A 22,387-nucleotide genomic window follows, 5' to 3' on the forward strand; every position below is an offset into this window, starting at 1 on the left:
ATCTTTAATTGTGTAACTATATATTTCTTTTCTTATTCTTATTCTAATTATAAAATCCTTTTTGACTGCGCTGGATCTTTGTTGCAGAACACAAGCTTCTCTACTTGTGGCACTTGGGCTCACTAGTTGAAGCACATGGGCTTTGTTGCCCCAAGACATGTGGGATCTTAGTTCCCCAACCAGGGATTGAAATTCGGTGTCCCATGCATTGGACGGTAGATTCTTAACCACTGGACTGCCAGGGAAGTCCCTAAATATATTTTTGGCAGAAAATATTCTTATGAAATAAATCAGCAGAAAAAACATTCTCTTTATGACGCTTTACTAACAAGCAAATATTAATAGTCACTAAAACAATACCCAGCTGTGGATGTGACTGGTGATAGAAACAAAGTCCGATGCTGTAAAGAGCAATATTGCATAGGAACCTGGAATGTCAGGTCCATGAATCAAGGCAAATTGGAAGTGGTCAAACAGGAGATGGCAAGAGTGAACATTGACATTCTAGGAATCAGTGAACTAAAATGGACTGGAATGGGTGACTTTAATTCAGATGACCATTATATCTACTACTGCGGGCAGGAATCCCTCAGAAGAAATGGAGTAGCCATCATGGTCAGCAAAAGAGTCTGAAATGCAGTACTTGGATGCAATCTCAAAAACAACAGAATGATCTCTGTTCGTCTCCAAGGCAAACCATTCAGTATCACTGTAATCCAAGTCTATGCCCCAACCAGTAATGGTGAAGAAGCTGAAGTTGAACAGTTCTATGAAGACCTACAAGACCTTATAGAACTAACACTCAAAAAAGATGTCCTTTTCATTATAGGGGACTGGAATGCAAAGGTAGGAAGTCAAGAAACACCTGGACTAACAGGCAAATTTGGCCTTGGAATGCAGAATGAAGCAGGGCAAAGACTAATATAGAGTTTTGCCAAGAAAATGCACCGGTCATACCAAACACCCTCTTCCAACAACACAAGAGAAGACTCTACACATGGACATCACCAGATGGTCAACACCGAAATCAGATTAATTATATCCTTGCAGCCAAAGATGGAGAAGCTCTATACAGTCAGCAAAAACAAGACCGGGAGCTGAATGTGGCTCAGATCATGAACTCCTTATTGCCAAATTCATACTTAAATTGAAGAAAGTAGGGAAAACCACTAGACCATTTAGGTATGACCTAAATCAAATCCCTTATGATTATACAGTGAAAGTGAGAAATAGATTTAAGGGCCTAGATCTGATAGATAGAGTGCCTGATGAACTATGGAATGAGGTTTGTGACATTGTACAGGAGACAGGGATCAAGACCATCCCCATGGAAAAGAAATGCAAAAAAGCAAAATGGCTGTCTGGGGAGGCCTTACAAATAGCTGTGAAAAGAAGAGAAGCGAAAAGCCGAGGAGAAAAGGAAAGATATAAGCATCTGAATGCAGAGTTCCAAAGAATAGCAAGAAGCGATAAGAAAGCCTTCTTCAGCGATCAGTGCAAAGAAATAGAGGGAAAGAACAGGATGGGAAAGACTAGAGATCTCTTCAAGAAAATTAGAGACACCAAGGGAAGATTTCATGCAAAGATGGGCTCGATAGAGGACAGAAATGGTATGGACCTAACAGAAGCAGAAGATATTAAGAAGAGGTGGCAAGAATACACGGAAGAACTGTACAAAAAAGATCTTCACGACCTGGATAATCACCATGGTGTGATCACTCATTTAGAGCCAGACATCCTGGAATGTGAAGTCGAGCGGGCCTTAGAAAGCATCACTACGAACAAAGCTAGTGGAGGTGATGGAATTCCAGCTGAGCTGTTTCATATCCTGAAAGATGATGCTGTCAAAGTGCTGCACTCAATCTGCCAGCAAATTTGGAAAACTCAGCAGTGGCCCCAGGACTGGAAAAGGTCAGTTTTCCTTCCAATCCCAAAGAAAGGCAATGCCAAAGAATGCTCAAACTACCGCACAATTGCACTCATCTCACACGCTAGTAAAGTAATGCTCAAAATTCTCCAAGCCAGGCTTCAACAATATGTGAACCGTGAACTTCCTGATGTTCAAGCTGGTATTAGAAAAGGCAGAGGAACCAGAGATCAAATTGCCAGCATCTGCTGGATCATGGAAAAAGCAAGAGAGTTCCAGAAAAACATCTATTTCTGTTTTATTGACTATGCCAAAGCCTTTGACTGTGTGGATCACAAGAAACTGTGGAAAATTCTGAAAGAGATGAGAATAACAGACCACCTAACCTGCCTCTTGAGAAATCTGTATGCAGGTCAGGAAGCAACAGTTAGAACTGGACATGAAACAACAGACTGGTTCCAAATAGGAAAAGGAGTACGTCAAGGCTGTATATTGTCAGCCTGCTTATTTAACTTACATGCAGAGTGCATCATGAGAAACGCTGGACTGGAAGAAACACAAGCTGGAATCAAGATTACCAGGAGAAATATCAATAACCTCAGATATGCAGATGACACCACCCTTATGGCAGAAAGTGAAGAGGAACTAAAAAGCCTCTTGATGAAAGTGAAAGAGGAGAGTGAAAAGGTTGGCTTAAAGCTCAACATTCAGAAAACGAAGATCATGGCTTCTGGTCCGATCACTTAATGGGAAATAGACGAGGAAACAGTGGAAACCGTGACGGACTTCATTTTTGGGGTCTCCAAAATCACTGCAGATGGTGACTGCAGCCATGAAATTAAAAGATGCTTACTCCTTGGAAGAAAAGTTATGACCAACCTAGATAGCATATTCAAAAGCAGAGACATTACTTTACCGATTAAGGTCCGTCTAGTCAAGGCTATGGTTTTTCCAGTAGTCATGTATGGATGTGAGAGTTGGACTGTGAAGAAGGCTGAGTGCTGAAGAATTGATCCTTTTGAACTGTGGTTTTGGAGAAGACTCTTGAGAGTCCCTTGGACTTCAAGGAGGTCCAACCAGTCCATTCTGAAGGAGAATAACCTTGGGATTTCTTTGGAAGGAATGATGCTGAAGCTGAAGCTCCAGTACTTTGGCCACCTCATGCGAAGAGTTGACTCATTGGAAAAGACTCTGATGCTGGGAGGGATTGGAGGCAGGAGGAGAAGGGGACGACAGAGGATGAGATGGCTGGATGGCATCACAGACTCGATGGACGTGAGTCTGAGTGAACTCTGGGATGGACAGGGAGGCCTGGCGTGCTGCGATTCATGGGGTCGCAAAGAGTCGGACTCGACTGAGTGACTGAACTGAGAGGCAAATAGCTTTTGCTTTCCTGAGGTCTTAAGTAGCATTCTGTAGTTTATAGGCTTAACTAAACAAATGTCTGCACGTTTTGCATAGCAAAATTTTTGGAACCTTGACAGAAATGTTGGCAAATAAAGGTTTGTTTTTGGTTACCATGAGTAATATCTATGGGGGTTGAACTATTGTTAGTTCTTGGTTAGCTTTCTGTGCCTCTATGTCTGTTTTCCTTAGAAATGATGATGAATTTCAATCCCCTTGATGTGTTCCAGTTCACTTACTTCATGGAAATTAGGGGAGTGCATAACTTTCTGAAGTTCTTAATTACTGTTCCCATTAAGTGGTTGGAGAAGCAAATATTTATATCTCGTGCATTATCTTGCTTAATTCCTAATCATTCTTTCTTCTTGGATATAACATAGTCACTAAAGAAGTAGCTATTTATTCAAACAATTGCCTTGGCACATTGCAGCAATATTTTTTCCTTACCATGTTAAAAAAAACCCCACACAATATAACTAGAAAAAGATAGTTATTTCCAAGTAGAATGAGATTGATGGTAAGTATATTATTTGTGGGTGAGAATTTTCTGCTTGTTTTTTAAAAATTATTTATGTAAGTTGCTAGCAGTACTGATCATGATAAGGAATATTTCTTCAATTAAACTTTGTTTCTTTCTTGGAAAAATAGAATTACCTATAATTCAAGGTCATTTATATTTAATTGAATAAGATACTTATCCTAAAAGTTTATTATTTATCTTTGACATTATTTTATCTAGTTCATTACAAAGAGCTACAAGCTATTACCCTGCATTGATTCATCACTTATATTTGATACACTTAAGAAATAGTACTTTGGGGTTATTGAATTTATGTCCCTGATATTCTTCTTCTTGGTAGTAAGAAGCAAGATTTTCCATATTAATTTTTATTTATTATATTAGACTGGCAGGTTTGCTTTCCTCTTTTCATCCAGAGTAAAATTAGAGATATTAATGATTCTTATATGGTAATTCTAGTTTTGATTTTTTGAGAAGTCTCCATACTGTTTTCCAGAGCAGCTGGACCCATTTATATTCCCAACAGTGCATGATGGTTCCCTTTGCTCCACGTCCTTGCCAGCGTTTATTTGTTGTCTTTTGACGATAGCCATTCTGACAGTTCTGAGTTGATGTCTTGCTGTGATTTTGATTTGCATTTACTTGATGATTAGTGATGCCCAATGTCTTGTTTCTGTTCGTCATCCATATGTCTTCTTTGGGGAAATGTCTATTCAAATCTTCTGCCCATTTAAACTTTTTTTTTTTTTTGCACTATTGAATTGTATGAATTCTTTAGATATTAACTGTTTATCAGATATATTGTTTGAAAACATCTTCTCCCATTCATTAGGTGGCCTTTTAGAACAAATTTTGGAATTATTTGTTCTGGTTCTGTGAATAATGCTGTTGGTATGTTGATAGTGATTACATTGTATCTGCAAATGCCTTGGGTAATATGGTCATATTAACAAAATTAATTGTTCCAATTTGTAAACACAGTATTTTCTTCTTGTCTGTGTTATCTTTGGTTTCTTTCATTAGGGTCTTAAAGTTTTTCATGTATAGGTCTTTTACCTCCTTTGTTAGGTTTGTTTCTAGTATCTTATTATTTTATAAATGGTATTTACAATGCACTCCAGTATTCTTGGAAAAGGAAATGGCAACCCACTCCAGTATTCTTGCCTGGAGAATTCCATGGACAGAGCACCTGGAAGGCTACAGTCCATGGGGTCGCAAGAGTTGGACACTACTTAGTGACTAAACCACCGCCAGTATCCTGGCTTGGAAAGTTCCATGGACAGAGGAGCCTAGCTGCTGGGTACAGTCCACGGGGTTGCAAAGAGTTGGACACAACTGAGCGACTGAGCATACACACACATTTTAAAATTTCTCTTCTGATAATTCTGTTAGTGTATAGAAATGCAACAGATTTCTGTATGCTAATTTTGTATCCTGCAACTTTATTGGGTTCATCTATGAGTTCTAATAGTTTTTTGGTGGTGTCTTTAGGATTTTCTATATATAGTACCGTTATCTGTGAAGTGACAGTTTTACTTCTCTTTCAATTTGGATTCCTTTTAATATTTATTTTTTCTTGTTCAGCTTCTGTGGCTGGAACTTCCAATTCTGTGTTGAATAACAGTGGTGAGAGTGGGCATCCTTATTTTGTCCCTGATCTTAGAGGAAAGGTTTTCCACTTTTCACCATTGAGTATGATGTTGGCTGTAGGTTTGTCCCATATGACCTTTATTATGTTGAGGTATGTTCCTCTGTACCCACTTTGTTGAGAGTTGTTATCCTAAATGGATGTTTAATTTTGTCAAAAGCTTTTTCTGCATCTCTTGAGATGATCATAGGATTTTATTCTTCAATTTGTTAATGTGGTATGTCTCATGGATTTTTGGATTTGAACTATCATTGCATCCCTGGCTATGTGGATCACAATAAACTGTGGAAAATTCTGAAAGAGATGGGAATACCAGACCACCTGACCTGCCTCTTGAGAAACCTGTATGCAGGTCAGGAAGCAACAGTTAGAACTGGACATGGAACAACAGACTGGTTCCAAATAGGAAAAGGAGTACGTCAAGGCTATATATTGTTACCCTGCTTATTTAACTTATATTCAGAGGACATCATGAGAAACGCTGGGCTGGATCAAGCGCAAGCTGGAATCAAGATTGCCGGGAGAAATATCAATAACCTCAGATATGCAGATGACACCACCCTTATGGCAGAAAGTGAAGAGGGACTAAAAAGCCTTTTGATGAAAGTGAAAGAGGAGAGTGAAAAAGTTGGCTTAAAGCTCAGCATTCAGAAAACTAAGATCATGGCATCTGGTCCCATCACTTCATGGCAAATAAATGGGGAAACAGTGGAAACAGTGTCAGACTTTATTTTTTAGGGCTCCAAAATCACTGGAGATGGTGACTGCAGCCATGAAATTAAAAGACGCTTACTCCTTGGAAGGAAAGTTATGACCAACCTAGACAGCATATTCAAAAGCAGACACATTACTTTGTTGACAAAGGTCCATCTAATCAAAGCCATGGTTTTTCCAGTGGTCATGTATGGATGTGAGAGTTGGACTAAAGAGGGCTGAGTACAGAAGAATTGATGCTTTTGAACTGTGGTGTTGGAGAAGACTCTTGAGAGTCCCTTGAACTGCAAGGAAATCCAACCAGTCCATCCTAAAGGAGATCAGTCCTGGGTGTTCATTTGAAGGACTGATGTTGAAGCTGAAACTCCAATACTTTGGCCACCTGATGGGAAGAGCTGATTCATTTGAAAAGACCCTGATGCTGGGAAAGATTGAGGGCAGGAGGAGAAAGGGACGACAGAGGATGAGATGGTTGGATGGCATCACCAACTCAATGGACATGGGTTTGGGTGGACTCCGGGAGTTGGTGATGGACAGGGAAGCCTGGCGTGCTGCAGTTCATGGGGTCGCAACGAGTCGGACATGATTGAGCGACTGAACTGAACTGCATCCCCGGAATAAATCCCACTTGATCATGGTGTATGATCCTTTTAATGCATTGTTGAATTTGGTTTACTAATATTTGTTGAGAATTTTTGTGTGTACATTTATCAGTGATACAGGCCTGAAGTTTTCTTTTTTTTTTTGTAGTGCCTTTGTCTGGTTTTGTGTCAGATGATGCTGGCCTCAAAGAATGAGTTTAAAAGCATTTCTTTCCCTTCAAGTTTTGTTGGAATAGTTTGAGGAAAGGCATTAACTCTTCTTTAAATGTTTAGTAGAGTTCACCTGTGAAGCCTTCTGGTCCTAGACTTGTTTATTGGGTTTTTTGTTTGTTTGTTTGTTTGTTTTTTCAGTTACTAATTCAGCTTCACTACTGGTAATTAGCCTGTACATATATATATATATATATATTTTTTTTTTTTTTTTCTGGTTCAGTCTTGGGAGATTGTACATTTCTAGGAATTTATCCATTTCTTCTCAGTTGTCCATTTAATTGGCACATACTTGTTTGTAGTGATCTCTTATGACCCTTTATATTTCTGTGCTGTCAGTTGTAAATTCTCCTTTTTCCTTTCTCATTTTATTTATTGAGGCCTGTGTTTTTTTCCTGATGAGTCTGGCTAAGGTTTATCAATTTGGTGTATCTTTTCAAAGAATCAACTCTTAGTTTCATTGATCTTTTTGTTTTTGTTTTGTTTTAGTCTCTCTTTCATTTATTTCTGCTCTGGTCTTTATTATTTCTTTTTCGTCTATTTTAAAACATTATTGACCTGCACAGAAGAATTTCAAATAATTTATGTAGATACTTTGCCTCCAAGAAGCTGGAGCAGAATTTCCTGTTCCTAAAGTGTGGGCTGCTTATGGTGACTTCCTACCAAACAGTAGAGTATAAGCCCTGTTGCTAACATGTATTCTTGACGTGATATGATGAGAATGACAAGTTACCTCTAGTTTTTCTCCCTGATCCTATAACCCAGGCTAACCATGAGAAAAGCATGAGGCAAATCCTCACTGAGGAATATTCTACACAGTACCTGACTAGTACTCCTCAAAATTGTCAAGATTACCAAATACCAAGAGAGTTTGAAAAACTATCATAGCTAAGGGAAACTTAAGGAGAAATGAAGACTAAATGTAATGTAACTTGGATGGGATCCTGGAACATAAAAAGCACACCAGGTAAAAACTAAGGAAAAATGAATAAAGTAGAGACTGTGGTTAATAATAATGTATCAGTATTGATTCAGTAATTGTCACAAGTAAGGTGTAAGGTGTACATAGCCAAGGAAATTGAGTATGTGATACTAACTCTGTACTATTTTCACAGCTTTTCTGTATATCTGTGTTAAAATTTTATTAAAAACATTTAAAAAATTGTAGATGCTACTAGAGCTTTCTATGTGCCTCTCAGATTGCATTCTCCTTATCCTCTGAAGTATTCTCTGACCTGCATTAGGTCTTGATTATCAACCTCATGTATAATATTACATTTTTGCTATATATATGTTTTAAATTTATACTATTTTTCATCTGATAAAATTTTATATAAATAGTATCATACCTTTATATATTTGTGTGCAGTTGACTTTTTTGTTGTTCAGCATTGTGTGTGCTTTATTTGTATTGATAAATATAATTCTAATTCATTTACTGTGTGTTAGTCCATTGTTTGATTGTCACTGACCATTTTTGTTGTTGTAGTTCTGGACATTTGGTTGATTCTAATTTATTACTATTACTAATATTGTTGAAATAACTGTTCTTGTATGGGACTCCCAGTGCACAGACATAAGACTTACTTGAAGGTTTTTCCATTGCAGAAGAGTTGTTGAGTTCTAGAATATGTACATCTTAAATTTTGATAAATAATACAAAATACAGTGGCCACAGGACTGGAAAAGGTCAGTTTTCATTCCAATCTCAAAGAAAGGTGATGCCAAAGAGTGTTCAAACTACCTCACAAGTGCACTCATCTCACACGCTAGGAAAGTAATGCTCAAAATTTTCCAGGCTAGGCTTCAGCAGTACCTGAACCATGAACTTCCAGATGTTCAAGCTGGATTTAGAAACAGTAGAGGAACCAGAGATCAAATTACCAGCATCTGCTGGATCATCAAAACAGCAAGAGAGTTCCACAAAAACATCTACTTTTGCTTTATTGACTACGCCAAAGCCTTTGACTGTGTGGATCACAACAAACTGTGGAAAATTCTTAAAGAGATGGGCATATGAGACCACCTGACCTGCATCCTGAGAAATCTGTCTGCAGGTCAAGAAGAAACAGTTAGAAGTGGACATGGAACAACAGACTGGTTCCAAATAGGAAAAGGAGTACATCAAGGCTGTATATTGTCACCCTGCTTATTTAGCTTATATGCAGAGTACATCATGTGAAGTGCTGGGATGGATGAAGAAAAGCTGGAATCAAGATTGCTGGAAGAAATATCGATAACCTCAGATAAACAGGTGACACCACCCTTATGACAGAAAGTGAAGAAGACATAAAGTCTCATGATGAAAGTGAAAGAGGAGAGTGAAAAAATTGGCTTAAAACTCAACATTCAGAAAACTAAGATCATGGCATCAGGTCCCATCACTTCATGGCAAATAGATGGGGAAGCAATGGAAACAGTGACAGACTTTATTTTGGGGAGCTCCAAAATCACTGCAGATGGTGACTGTAGCCATGAAATTAAGACACTTGCTTCTTGGAAGAAAAGTATGACCAACCTAGACAGCATATGAAAAAGCAGAGACATGACTTGACAAACAAAGGTCCGTCTAGTCAAAGCTATGGTTTTTCCAGTATTCATGTATGGATGTGAGAGTTGGACTATAAAGAAAGCTGGGCACCAAAGTAGTAATGCTTTTGAACTGTGTTGTTGGAGAAGACTCTTGAGAATCCCTTGGACTGCAAGGAAATCCAACTAGTCAATCCTAAAGGAAATCAGTCCTGAATATTCTTTGGAAGGATTGATGTTGAAGCTGAAACTCCAATACTTTGGCCACTTGATGCAAAGAACCGACTCATTGGAAAAGACCTTGATGCTGGGAAAGATTGAAGGTGGGAGGAGAAGGGGACAATAGAGGATGAGATGGTTGGATGGTATCACCGACTCGACGGACATGAGTTTGAGCAAGTTTCAGGAGCTGGTGATGTACAGGGAGGCCTGGCGTGCTGCAGTCCATGGGGTTGCAGAGTGGGACAGGACTGAGCAACTAAACTGAACTGAATACAAAATTGCTCTTTGAAAATGTTCTATTCCCACAGCAGTATATGAGAGTTGTCAATAAAGTGAAGAAACAACATTTAGCGTTGTGGAGTAGTTTACTTTTTGACAGTTTAATGGATGGGAAGTGCTATTAGTCTCAGTTCAGTTCACTTCAGTCAACTCAGTTGTGTCTGACTGTTTGTGACCCCATGGACTGCAGCATGCCAGGCCTCCCTGTCCGTCACCAGCTCCTGAAACTTGCTCAAACTCATGTCCATCGAGTCGGTGATGCCATCCAACTATTTCATCCTCTGTCATCCCCTTCTCCTCCTACCTTCAGTCCTTCCCAGCATCAGGGTCTTTTCCAATGAGTCAGTTCTTCGCATCAGGTGGCCAAAATATTAGAGCTTCAGCTTCAACATTAGTCCTTCCAATGAATATTTAGGATTGATTTCCTTTCAGATTGACTGGTGTGATCTCCTTGCAGTCCAAGGGACTCTCAAGAGTCTTCTCCAATACCACAGTACAAAAGCATTAATTCTTTGATGCTCAGCTTTCTTTATGGTCCAACTCTCACATCCATACATTAGTTTACATTTTCTTTATTACTAGTTTAGGTTGCTTTTTTTAGCCAACTTTTCTACTCTCCTCTTTCACCTTCATCAAGAGGCTCTTTAGTTCCTCTTCACTTTTTGCCATTAGGATGGTGTCATCTGCATATCTGAGGTTATTGATATTTCTCCTGGCAATCTTGATTTCAGCTTGAACTTCATCCAGCCCAGCATTTCTAATTATGTGCTCTGCATATGAATTAAATAAGCAGGGTGACGTTATACAGCCTTGATGTACTCCTTTCCCTATTTTGAACCAGTCCGTTGTTCTGTATCTGGTTCTAACTCTTGCTTCTTGGTTTAGTGGATGAGGGAGCTTACACATCTGAAATCAGGTCCTGGAGCAACACCCCACCATGTGCAGCAGACGGTAGGGCGGACATGGTGGCAGGTTTCACTCCTTGGTGGAAGGGATAGTTTAGTCACTTATTCGTGTCCATATGGAAGAGGAGATTGCCAATTGTAGGGGGAATTATGTCAGATTGGCTCAGTGGTTACCAGGGAAATCAGAGGCCCATACCCCTCATCAGCCTTTTGATGAAAAGAGCCACTTGCTGGAGCCTGGGACAAGTTTGTAAGGTCAGCCATGTGAGTAAAGCAGGTGCTGTTAGGCAGGGGATATACAGAGAACAAGAGAACAGCCATCTTGAGTGACCTGACTGTAGAGTTCTTTTTAACCTTAGATGAAATACATATGTAATTATAATTCACATATAATAAAGTTAATATGCATAATTTCTAATCAATATGGTGACATGAGTATAATGTAAAGTTATGAGGAAAATGAAAAAGTGAAATAATTTCAAGTGTATATTTAAAAATGTGAATGTTGAGGAACTTTTGCTTCCACTAAGACTTTGCTTCCATTGCACAGGTTCAGTCCCTGGTCAGGAACTAAGGTCCTGCATGCCATGTGGTACAGTAAAAAACAACAACAAAAAAGTAAATGTTGAAGCATTACTGAATTAGAACATACAATGAATTAAATACTTGTAGGTATATGTAGCATCATTGTGAATGTGCAGCAATAAGTGCAGACAGATACTATGGTTTGGTAGTTTAGCTATAAAAATACGAATGGTATTGCCTCTGGTAATGAGATTTTGTAAAATGCTCAATAGCCTGTTTATAAAGTTCTGACCAAACCAAAGTACAAGCTATGTTAGTTGCATTCCTGGAAAATTCAGAACTTACTAAAACTGTGCAAAAAATACTTTGTTTTTTAATGCAAAAAGTAAAAGAGTAGTTTCTAGGTCCAAGTAATTATAAACAGGTTTTCTTTCCACATGATCTTAGATGGGACACTGCCAAGTCATGTGGGACATGTGTCAGTTTTTTTTGTAGCATGTTCTTGAGCAGGGGTTGGCAAACTACATCCTGCAGGACACACTGTTTGGGCAAAAAAAAAAAAAAAAAAAAAGGAAACTATGTTATAGAGATGGTAACGCATTTTTTTAGGTGAATTGATTCCAGTTCAAGATATTATTGATTGGAATCCAATCAAAATAACTTCTGTCACAAGTGAAGTTAAATCAGAATAGATTTCTTGATATGCTTTGAGGAAAAGAATGACACACATCACCTGTGTTGTGCTGTGATATTGTGATGCAAAGTGCCAGTGGAAATAATTTTATTTAATTATAGTATATTATATAAGTTAATGTTTCTGTTGAGTCACATAGGCAGAAATTTTGGATCCTTATAGCTGGTAAATAGGCAGGTATTCAGTAAATGTATGTTGAATTGTTGTGAGAAATGCCTTTAATGTATGTTCTAACAGTTACTGTACAATTTTTATATTAATAGAAGAATGAAAGACAACATGTTTGTCTTCCAGCCTCTTTTCCACCCATTCTGCCTATATTCTATGTGTACACTATCTACCTTTACCTTCCTCTGTTCTAATGCTTAAGTTTAGGTAGAACTTTGGCTTCCAAATGATAGCTGTACATCTTAAACTATTTTGAATAGTAAATGGGATTTTTTTGGTGTCAGATAACATGGAGTTGAAGAGAGGTCTGTGGGGACCAGGGCCTTGGGGATTACACAACAGGGATATCACGCCATTAGAATCCATTTTCATCTTTTTTTGCAGTCAGATATTTTGCCAGAAAATCAAAGATGACTGTTTGCAACCATCTAGCCTTGTATTCTTCTGGTACCATTACACCCAAGCGGCAAGACCACTACTCCACCTACTCTAAATTGGGAGATTAATTTGGGTCAGTCATTGTGCCCAGAGAAAGGAGGTATTGTATTTTGGTTTGGAACTCTTGGTCAGGCAGGGGAAAGCTTGTTCTGAGATGAAGTATTAAACATCACTGTCCTATCCAAGGCTCCGTTGCCTGAGCCCTTTGATGATTTCCCACTTCAGTTTAGCTGCTTATTCTTCTCAGAACAGCAGTGGCAGTTAAGGTTTGAAAATTTATGGAAAAGCATAATGTAGTATACTTTAGAGTAGTATTATTGAATATGAACTATTTGGTTGAAGATAGGCTACAAATCTAAAATAATACATTAACAAAATTTATTTAGTACTTCTTATGGACAAGGCATCACACATTTATAGTATATCAAACCAAGCCTGGCTATAAGGCACTGTGAAATCCTGTAAGATTTCATCAGAGCTCTAATTCATTTTACTCTCATTTTATTATTTTATTTTTATATTTTTATTTATTATTTTCTCATCGTGGAACTGGATATTTATAGATTATAGTTATTAATAGAGAATTTGAGTGACGTGGATTTTTTTTTTCTTTTGGCCACGGCTTATGGCTTCTGAGATCTTTGTTCCTCAACCAGGGAATGAATCTGGGTCCTCAGCAGTGAGAGCATGGAGTCCCGTCTATTGGACCACCAGGGAATTCCCAATGTGAAATTTTTAACAGTAGCTTTTCTGATATTCAGTATTTTCAAAGGGAATATTTTTGTACTTATGAAGAGCTTATTCTCATTACTGTCTTTTGATGACCTTCAAAAAAGATTTATTTATTTGGCTGTGCTAGGTCTTCATTGCTGTGCATGGGCTTTGTCTAGTTGCATCCAGCATGGACCGCTCTCTAGTTGGAGTGCATGGCCTTCTCATCGTGATGGCTTCTCTTGTTGTGGAGCGCGGGCCCTAGGGCCTGTGGGCGTCAGTAGTTGTGGGGCATGGTTCCAGTAGTTATGGCTCGCAGACTCTGGAGTGCTGGCTCAGTTATTGTGCTGCAGCAGGCTTAGTTGCTCCATAGCATGTGAGATCCTTCCGAACCAGGGGTTGAATCTGTGTCCCCTGACTTTCAACCACTGGACAGCCAGGGAAGACCTTGATGACCCTCTTTGAAAGCTTTTTCAGTGATTAAGAATCATTTAAAAGTGTGATCTGTAGTTAAGAAACTATCTTTTTCTAGTTACCTACCAAATTCAAATTTATTTCTTTTTCTGTCTTTAGTCTATTGCATCTGCAGACATGGATTTCAACCAGCTGGAGGCATTTTTGACTGCTCAAACCAAAAAGCAAGGAGGGATCACATCTGAGCAAGCTGCTGTCATTTCCAAGTTCTGGAAGAGCCATAAGACAAAAATCCGAGAGAGTCTTATGAACCAGAGCTGCTGGGACAGAGGGCTTCGGGGCTTGAGCTGGAGAGTTGATGGCAAATCGCAGTCAAGACACTCAGCTCAAATACATACTCCTGTTGCCATCATGGAGCTGGAAATAGGGAGAAGTGGACAGGTGAGTTCAAACTTCGATCAATTTCCCTTTGTAAACTTTATTTTCTATTATATATTAGCCATACATTCAGAACAATTTATTTTACAGTCTTTGTTTGCAGAGATAATAATAGGAAAAGAGTCTTCTTTTTAGAATCCTTTTTCAGAGATAGAAATCATCTGAAAATGTGGATATTCTCAATTGTGGATTGAGTCTTAAAGCCACCAGCCTCTGTATAGCTATCTCAGAGGAGCAAAATGGATCAGTAAGGTGACTGCACAGAAGTTGGCCACTGCTCCCTTTTGGTTAGGTGTCGTATTCAGAAAATCCAAGGCAATGATAAAGATGCTAAATAAAGACCAGAAATTAAGATTAAACAACACGGAACAAAACTAACTCACAAAACTCATCTTTATAGGCATTCAGGTATAAGAGGCCATGTATTTTAATTACAATATTGTCCTAAAGACCCTGAGTATGTGCTATTTCTGTCCCTGAGCCTACAAATAATTTTAAATTGATAATGATTATTTACAAAACAGTACTGCTTTCCTTGTGATGGAGAAGGAAATGGCAACCCATTCCAGTACTCTTGCCTGGAGAATTCCATGGACAAAGGAGCCTGATGGGCTCCAGTCCATGGGATCACAAAGGGTCGGACATGACTGAGCAACTCTCACTCACTCACTCATTCACTGCTTTCCTTTCATTTTCCAGTGTTATTATGGCAGACATCCACATGGCTTTTGTTGAAGTCAGTTTGAACTGGCAGTCAGGTGACTGCCAGATCAGACTTTTAATGACCTGGTATATGTCTTTTGGGGAGAAAAAAGCAGCAACTTGTAATTAAGAAGAGAAAACCCAGATCACCGAATTAGCTAATTAGATTTATTTCCATGTAAATAATCAAATAAGTGGTTCTGTTACATGCTATAATAGAAATGTATTTCTTTTCTTCTAATAAGGAGAACATTTTTTTAGCTGGCAGATTTCCTCACATATTCCCTTCTTGAGTTTCTTAGGATTGTTCAGTATTTGTAGTTCCCTAATGACTTTTAAATTGTAATTTAAAAGATAATCCCTTTTTAAAAATTGTACTTTTGCAAAATTTATTTTGAGATCCTTTTATTCCTTTATTTTCAAGCCTTTATGACTTTGGTTTCTCTAATCCTAAAGTCCATTTTCTTAACCAGTCCAATTATTCCTAGACCAAAAATCAGACATTTAAAAAGGTACAGAAAGTATTCTTGGATATTTCAGTTTCACTAGCCATTTGTATAGGCTATTCATTTTTTATTCTGGCAGTAGTGATTATTTCATTTTGTCTTCTAGTATTTGTTATTTGGGCAAGAAGATGCAAACATGTGTATTTGCTTTGACTTTCCTAGAAAACCATGTGCTGTGCTAATAAGTCACTTCAGTTGTGTCCGATTCTTTGCCACCCTGGTAGCCCACCAGGCTTCTCTGCCCATGGGATTCTCCAGGCAAGAATACTGGAGTGGGTAGCCATGCCCTCCTCTAGGGGATCTTCGCAACCCAGGGATCCAACCCGCGTCTCTTAACCTCTTCTGATTAGCAGGCGGGTTCTTTACCACTAAGTGCCACCTGGGAAGAAAACTATTATAGTGTTCCTTTAACTTGATATTTTCCTAGTATTTTTTAAGCTAGGGTTTATAATGTGCCTTTTGATTTTATATGCCATCTAAACTTGCTGGGTACTGACACAGGGATTTTAAAAATCTATTTTTGAGTTCCTATGATTTTCCTTTCATTTTGTTAGCTAAAGTAATTAAAAAAAACTTTTTAAAAAATGGTGAAATGGTTTTTTGTCAATCAGTAATTCTAAACGTCACTACAGATGTTTTTTAGCTAGCTTCAGGAACATTTCATGATTACTTAGAATAAGTTGGTAAGCTTTTTTTTAAGAGGACAGATATTTTAGGCTTGACAGCTATATAGTTTCTGTCACAAATACTCATCTTTCTTGCTGCAGCTCAGAAGCAGCCACAGGCAGTATGTAAACAAATGAGCATTGCTGTTTTTCTAGAAGGTTCACCTATTTCAATAGAATCAATAGGTCCTAGAAGTCAGAGAGTCTTTCAGCACTCGTCTAAGGTAAATTACATAGATGAGGTGACATATATGCCCATTTTCTAGAGAAGGTATATGAGGCAGATAAGTGACTTGCTTCAGACACAGCTGCTAAGTGGTTAAGTGAGAATTAAAATGGGGATCACCAGACCTAGTTTTTCCAAAAATCATTGACGCCTGCATCGAGGAGCTTTTTTAGCGTCTCACAGTAGTCTGTGCCAAGAAAATATGTTAGGTATACAATGTGGTAATCAAGAGCATTGATAGGAATATCACTGAGCAATAAGAGGGAAAGAGCTTTTGATATACACAACAAAATGGTTGAATCTCAAAATCATTTGCTGAGTGAAATAAGTCAAATGAAAAGTTTTTTTAGCATATTGTATGATTCTACTCATATAAAATCCTAGAAAATGCAAAGTAACCTATAGTGACAGGAAGCAGCTGCCTAGGCATAAGAATAGAGAGAGGGATGAAGTTAGATTACAGAAAAGTGAAGTCGCTCAGTCATGTCCGACTCTTTGTGACCCCATAGACTGTAGCCTACCAGGCTCCTCCATCCATGGGATTTTCCAGGTAAGAGTACTAGAGTGGGTTGCCATTTCCTTCTCCAGAGTATCTTCCTGACCCAGGGATCAAACCCCGATCTCCCGCATTGTAGGCAGACACTTTATTGTCTGAGCCACCAGGGAAGGCCTAGATTACAGAGGGGTGCATGAAAATTTTTAAGTGTGGTAGAAATGTTTATGTTCATTGTGACAGCAGGTTTATGGACATATATGTACATCAAACTTAAGAAATTGCATACTTTAGATTTGCAGTTTATTGTACATTATTTATACTTCAAAGTTGTAAAGAAAATGATCACTATGCAAGTGATTGGATATGTACTTAAACCCACAAAAATTCTTTGATTGCAAATATATTCTTAAACCAAGAAAAGGTGTAAAGAAAAAAGTAAACTGTAATAGAAACTAGACTGGTGATAAAATATACAACCCAGATCCTACTGGAAATGTTTTTGTGAGACCTGGATCCTTGGTTAGTACTTCTGTCAGCTTCTAGGTGAATGTTATTTATGACATACTCTACTAAGTCAAGTTACCAATTTTTAGAACATACATAGGCAACAAAGGCAAATTTATTTTCACAGTACTGTCATTGGATGAGTTTGTTAGAGAATTAATGATGCTAGGGTCTTAAGAGGTTGCTTCTAAGAAGAATGATCAACTTTTCTGAACTCTGGTGTGTATGTCTATTCATATATCTCAATCAACTAAATCACTGTGTTCATTTTGTGTCATTTTAAATCAGTGGTTCTTGTTCAGTGCTGCATATAAGAATGAGTTTTGGATCTTTAACATTTTACATGCCCTAGACATATTTCACACTAATTAAATAAGAATCTGTGGAAGGCTTCCCCAGTGGCTCAGTAATAAAGAATCTGCCTTCCAATGCAGAAGGCACAGGTTTGATCCCTGATCTAGGAAGATCGCACATGCCGTGGAACACCTAAGCCTGTGGGCCACAATTACTGAGCTTGTTCTCTAGAGCCCAGGGGCCTCAACTGCCGAGCCCACATTCCACAGTTGCTGAAGCCTGCCTGCCTAGAACCTGTGCTCCACATCAAGAGAAGTCACTACATCGAGAAGCCCATATATTGCAACCAGAGAGTAGCCTCGCTAGTCTCAACTAGAGAAAAGTCCGCGCAGCAACAAAGACCCAGCACAGCCAAAAATGTAATAAATTTTAAAAAAAAATAAAAAAGAGAAGAATCTGTGGGAATGGGACCTGGGCATCAGTGTTCTTTAAAATTGGTGATTTCAAAAAAAGAGTGGGGGCTTTCCAGGCCATCCAGTGGTTAAGACTCCACTGCAGGGGTTACAGGTTTGATTCTTGGTCGGGAAGCTAAAATCCTGCATGCCCTTTAGTGTGGCCAAAATACAAACAAACAAAAAGCCAACTAAACTGGTGATTTCAGTATTCATCTAGGATTGAGAACCGCTGTGTTAAAGGTAGCAAAATACTCTGATTTAAAATGTTAACAGAGCTTGGCATTAAATTTTTACAGTGAGAATGATGTTGGTCTGTTAGTTCTACTTGCCATAATTTGTGAAGTGTTTGAGGACTATTTAGAAAAGGCAGAGGAACCAGAGATCAAACATCTATTGGATCATAGAACAAGCAAGAGAGTTTCAGAAAAACATCTCCTTCTGCTTTATTGACTACACTAAAGCCTTCGACTGTGTGGATCACGACAAACTGTGGAAAATTCTTCAAGAGATGGGAATATCAGACCACCTGACCTGGCTCCTGAGAAATCTGTATGTAGGTCAAGAAACAACAGTTAGAATAGGACATGGGACAACAAACTGGTTCCAAATTGGGAAAGGAGTATGTCAAGGCTGTATATTGTCACTGTGCTTATTTAACTTATATACAGAGTACATCATGCTAAATGCTGGGTACATCATGCTAAATGGGTGAAGCACAAGCTGGAATCAAGATTGCCAGGAGAAATATCAATACCTCAGATATGCAGATGACACCACCCTTATGGCAGAAAGTGAAGAGGAACTAAAGAGCCTCTTGATGAGAGTGAAAGAGGAGACTGAAAAACCTGGCTTAAAACTCAACATTCGAAAAACAAAGATCATGGCATCTGGTCCCATCACTTCATGGCCAATAGATGGGGAAACAATGGGAACAGTGACAGACTTTATTGCAGATGGTGACTGCAGCCATGAAACTAAAAGATGCTTGCTTCATGGAAGAAAAGCTATGACAAACCTGGATAGCATATTAAAAAGAAGAGACATTACTTTGCCAACAAAAGTCTGTCTAGTCAAAGTTATGATTTTTCCAGTAGTCACATGTGGATGTGAGACCATAGAGAAAGCTGAGCGCCAAAACACCTGATTCTTCCAAACTGTGGTGTTGGGGAAGACTCCTGAGAGTCCCTTGGATAGCAAGGAGATCCAACCAGTCTATCCTAAAGGAAGTCAGTCCTGAGTATTCATTGGAAAGACTGATGCTGAAGCTGAAGCTCCATTACTTTGGCCACCTGATGCGAAGAACTGACTCATTGGAAAAGACCCTGATGCTGGGAAAGACTGAAGGCAGGAGAAGAAGGGGATGACAGAGGATGAAATAGTTGGATGGCATCACTGACGTGATGGACATGAGTTTGAGCAAGCTGTGGGAGTTGGTGATGGACAAGGAATCCTGGTGTGCTCTGGCTGCAAAGAGCTGGACATGACTGAGTGACTGAACTTACCGAGGACTATTTATTCAGGTACTAGATGTGGTGGTGGTAGGTTTTTGGGTCCCCCTCAACTCCCTGCTTAAGTTTCTCTCTCCTACCCAGTTTGTCTGCATTACTTCTTTCTTTGGTCCAAAAAGTACATTTGACAATTGGCAGCCAAGTGCATGTATTACCTCTTTTTTTTTCTTGTTAACCGCAATATATAATACCTTTGAAGTATGAGGAAGCCAAAGTAATAGAGAAGTTACTAAGGAAGTAAATATTTATGGAAGTATGCAAAGCTAGAGAAAATGACTATGCACTAGTAACCTAATTACTTTTCTTGTAGTAAATGTTTTTCTTCAACAGAAATAAAATTTTTGCAGGAATAAAACATGAATTGAGTCGTAAAAGTACACAGAAAACTTTGAGGTGAACATTTCATGTCCAAAGGGAATAACATCAGTGCTTTACTTGTATAATTGATATCCTTTCTAATTTTATCATAAATCATAGAGAGACCTAAGCCTTGAGGACTGGCATGTATATTTAGGAAAGTTTCATTGTTTTGCTTACTTCGTCAGAACCACTGTTGTGTTTGTCTTTCCTGGAACTGAAATAGAATTTCTCATAGAATGTTTTTCTTTTTTTAAACAGTAATGTTCTTTGGCAGGGCCTGGGGGGGGGGGCATCGTTTATATGCTTAGTAGAGTCTCATATATAGTTATTTCTCTCTTTTGAGCCTCAATTTTGACTTTTTATAAAGACATGTTAGTTTTTCTTTTGTAACTTCCTCTTTTTCAAGACCAGTAAGACATTTTGTGAGGAAATATTTTGCCACAACTTCCATGCTAAACCATCCAGTAGTAAGTTATTTCTTCTTTCCTCTGCTAAATTGTTTTTTCTCAAGTATTTAGAGATTCCCCACCTGTAGAGATCCTGAAGTATAAAGCTCTGTTTCTTTATTGTTATTAAAAAAAAATGGCTAATGTTGTTGCCTTTTCTAGACAGAGTTTTAGTGTATCAAGCACTCTAGTTTGGGGCTAGGTTTTTAGCCAACATAGGGAAGAAGTAGAGTCTACCTTTACTGGTTTTTTTTTTCTGCTGGTCTCATCAGATGTGCAGTCCTGTCATTTTCAAGCAGTTAGATAAATTAGATAACATATGCGATATCCAGAGATTATATACAATGGGGAGTGAGTATCAGTGAAAGTTGCTCAGTCATGTCAGACCCCAGGGACTGTAGCCCCCGGCTCCTCTGTTCATGGAATTCTCCAGACAAGAATACCGAATTGGGGAGCCATTCCCTTCTCCAAGAGATCTTCCAACTCAGGAATCAAACTTGGGTCTCCTACATTGCACACGGATTCTTTACCGTTTGAGCCACCAGGAAGCCCAAACAGTAATAACCATGCTCTCATTTCTTGGATCAAGACAGATTTGGCTCTGGATTGAAAGGCCAGTATTTTGTCTGAAACCTAGGTAAATATCTAATCTCAAAGAAAGTAATCACTTATTTTTAATTTGCACAATTCCTTCTAAAACAATGTACACTGATCTCCTTGTTTAATTCTGTCTGGTAAGGAGCAAGAACCTGCTAAAACCTGAGTAATAATCAGTTTTATGTCAAGCGCTCTTACATACTATTGTAGACTCTTAAGCCTGAGCATAGCCACCACAACTCCCTGCTTTGTGTCATAGGAGAAGAAGCAAAGTTTAAAACACATTCTCTCTTTCTCATGCCTTTCTCTTTTACATACATATATACACACTTATCTGTATATGTATCAGTATGTGGGGAAATTTGTAAGGATGGGATATAGAGAATTAACACTTGGTCACCATTTTGAGATCACGTTGCAATAGCTTGGATAATCTTATTTAGTTATACAAGTTGTAATACTTGGCCTATTTCTGATAATTCTTGTTTTTAAAATTGGATTTTCACTTTTAACAATGTAATAAAGGAAAGCCTCCAGAGAACTTAGTCAAACTAATCTAACAAACCACTCTTTGTCAGTATGGATTGATGAAATTTAACAGCTTGAGGATGCTTTAAATCAATTTAGAATACTTTTTTTTAATAGAGGAATTTTCCATTTTATATTTTATATAAACTTTCAAATATTGGGTTTATTTAAACTTTAGTTCTAAATAGGTCAATCCTTTTTGTAGCTCTAAGATATATTTCATATTAGTTTGTTTTCTAAAGTTGTAGTCCTAAACTTACAGTTCCAAGATAGAATTTGTAGGACAGTGCCCAAGGTCTATAACAACACAGAAAATAAATAGAATAAAAAATTTGGTCCTCATTGAAAGCTGTTGTGATTTTTATTGTGTTCATTTTTGTTAAACAAACATGGAGACCCAAAACTTAATATTCAAATCCTGGCTAACTCTGAATTAGCTATTTGCAAAAATACCTTGTACAGAAGGAAATGTTTTACAAAAGAAAAAAGATGGTAGAAAACTTTTGTTAGCATTTCTAATTAGAATGAAGAGAAAATAGGTAATAGCCAGTGGGGGGGGGGGATTTAAGTGATCATCTAGTTTTGAAACAATTAAAACCAGAACTTTTTAGTAGTCGATAATTTACCAGTTAAAAAGTTGGCATTTTGGGGTATTTTAATGTAAGAATTATGTAGTAATAAGTGGCATTTAATATTTTAATGTGTTAAAGATTAGACTGGTCTACTGTTAATACACTTGATTTTCTTAATCAAGCCTTTGTTCAAAAATTTATATAATATTTTTGCATTTATTTTGGTCTTGAGTGACAACC

At 38.1% G+C, this 22,387-nt stretch overlaps 1 protein-coding gene across 1 annotated transcript in view; it reads left to right on the forward strand.

Moving 5' to 3' along the window:
- Nucleotides 1–22,387, forward strand: part of COMMD1 (copper metabolism domain containing 1) — a 169,018-nt gene that overhangs the window by 50,784 nt on the left and 95,847 nt on the right. The window contains exon 2 of the mRNA XM_005686785.3: nucleotides 14,010–14,291. Within this exon, the coding sequence (XP_005686842.1) occupies nucleotides 14,010–14,291 (282 nt within the window). The remainder of the gene's footprint in view (nucleotides 1–14,009; nucleotides 14,292–22,387) is intronic.

This window comes from Capra hircus, chromosome 11, assembly GCF_001704415.2.
Source record: "Capra hircus breed San Clemente chromosome 11, ASM170441v1, whole genome shotgun sequence".
In the NCBI taxonomy this organism is placed as follows: domain Eukaryota; kingdom Metazoa; phylum Chordata; class Mammalia; order Artiodactyla; family Bovidae; genus Capra; species Capra hircus.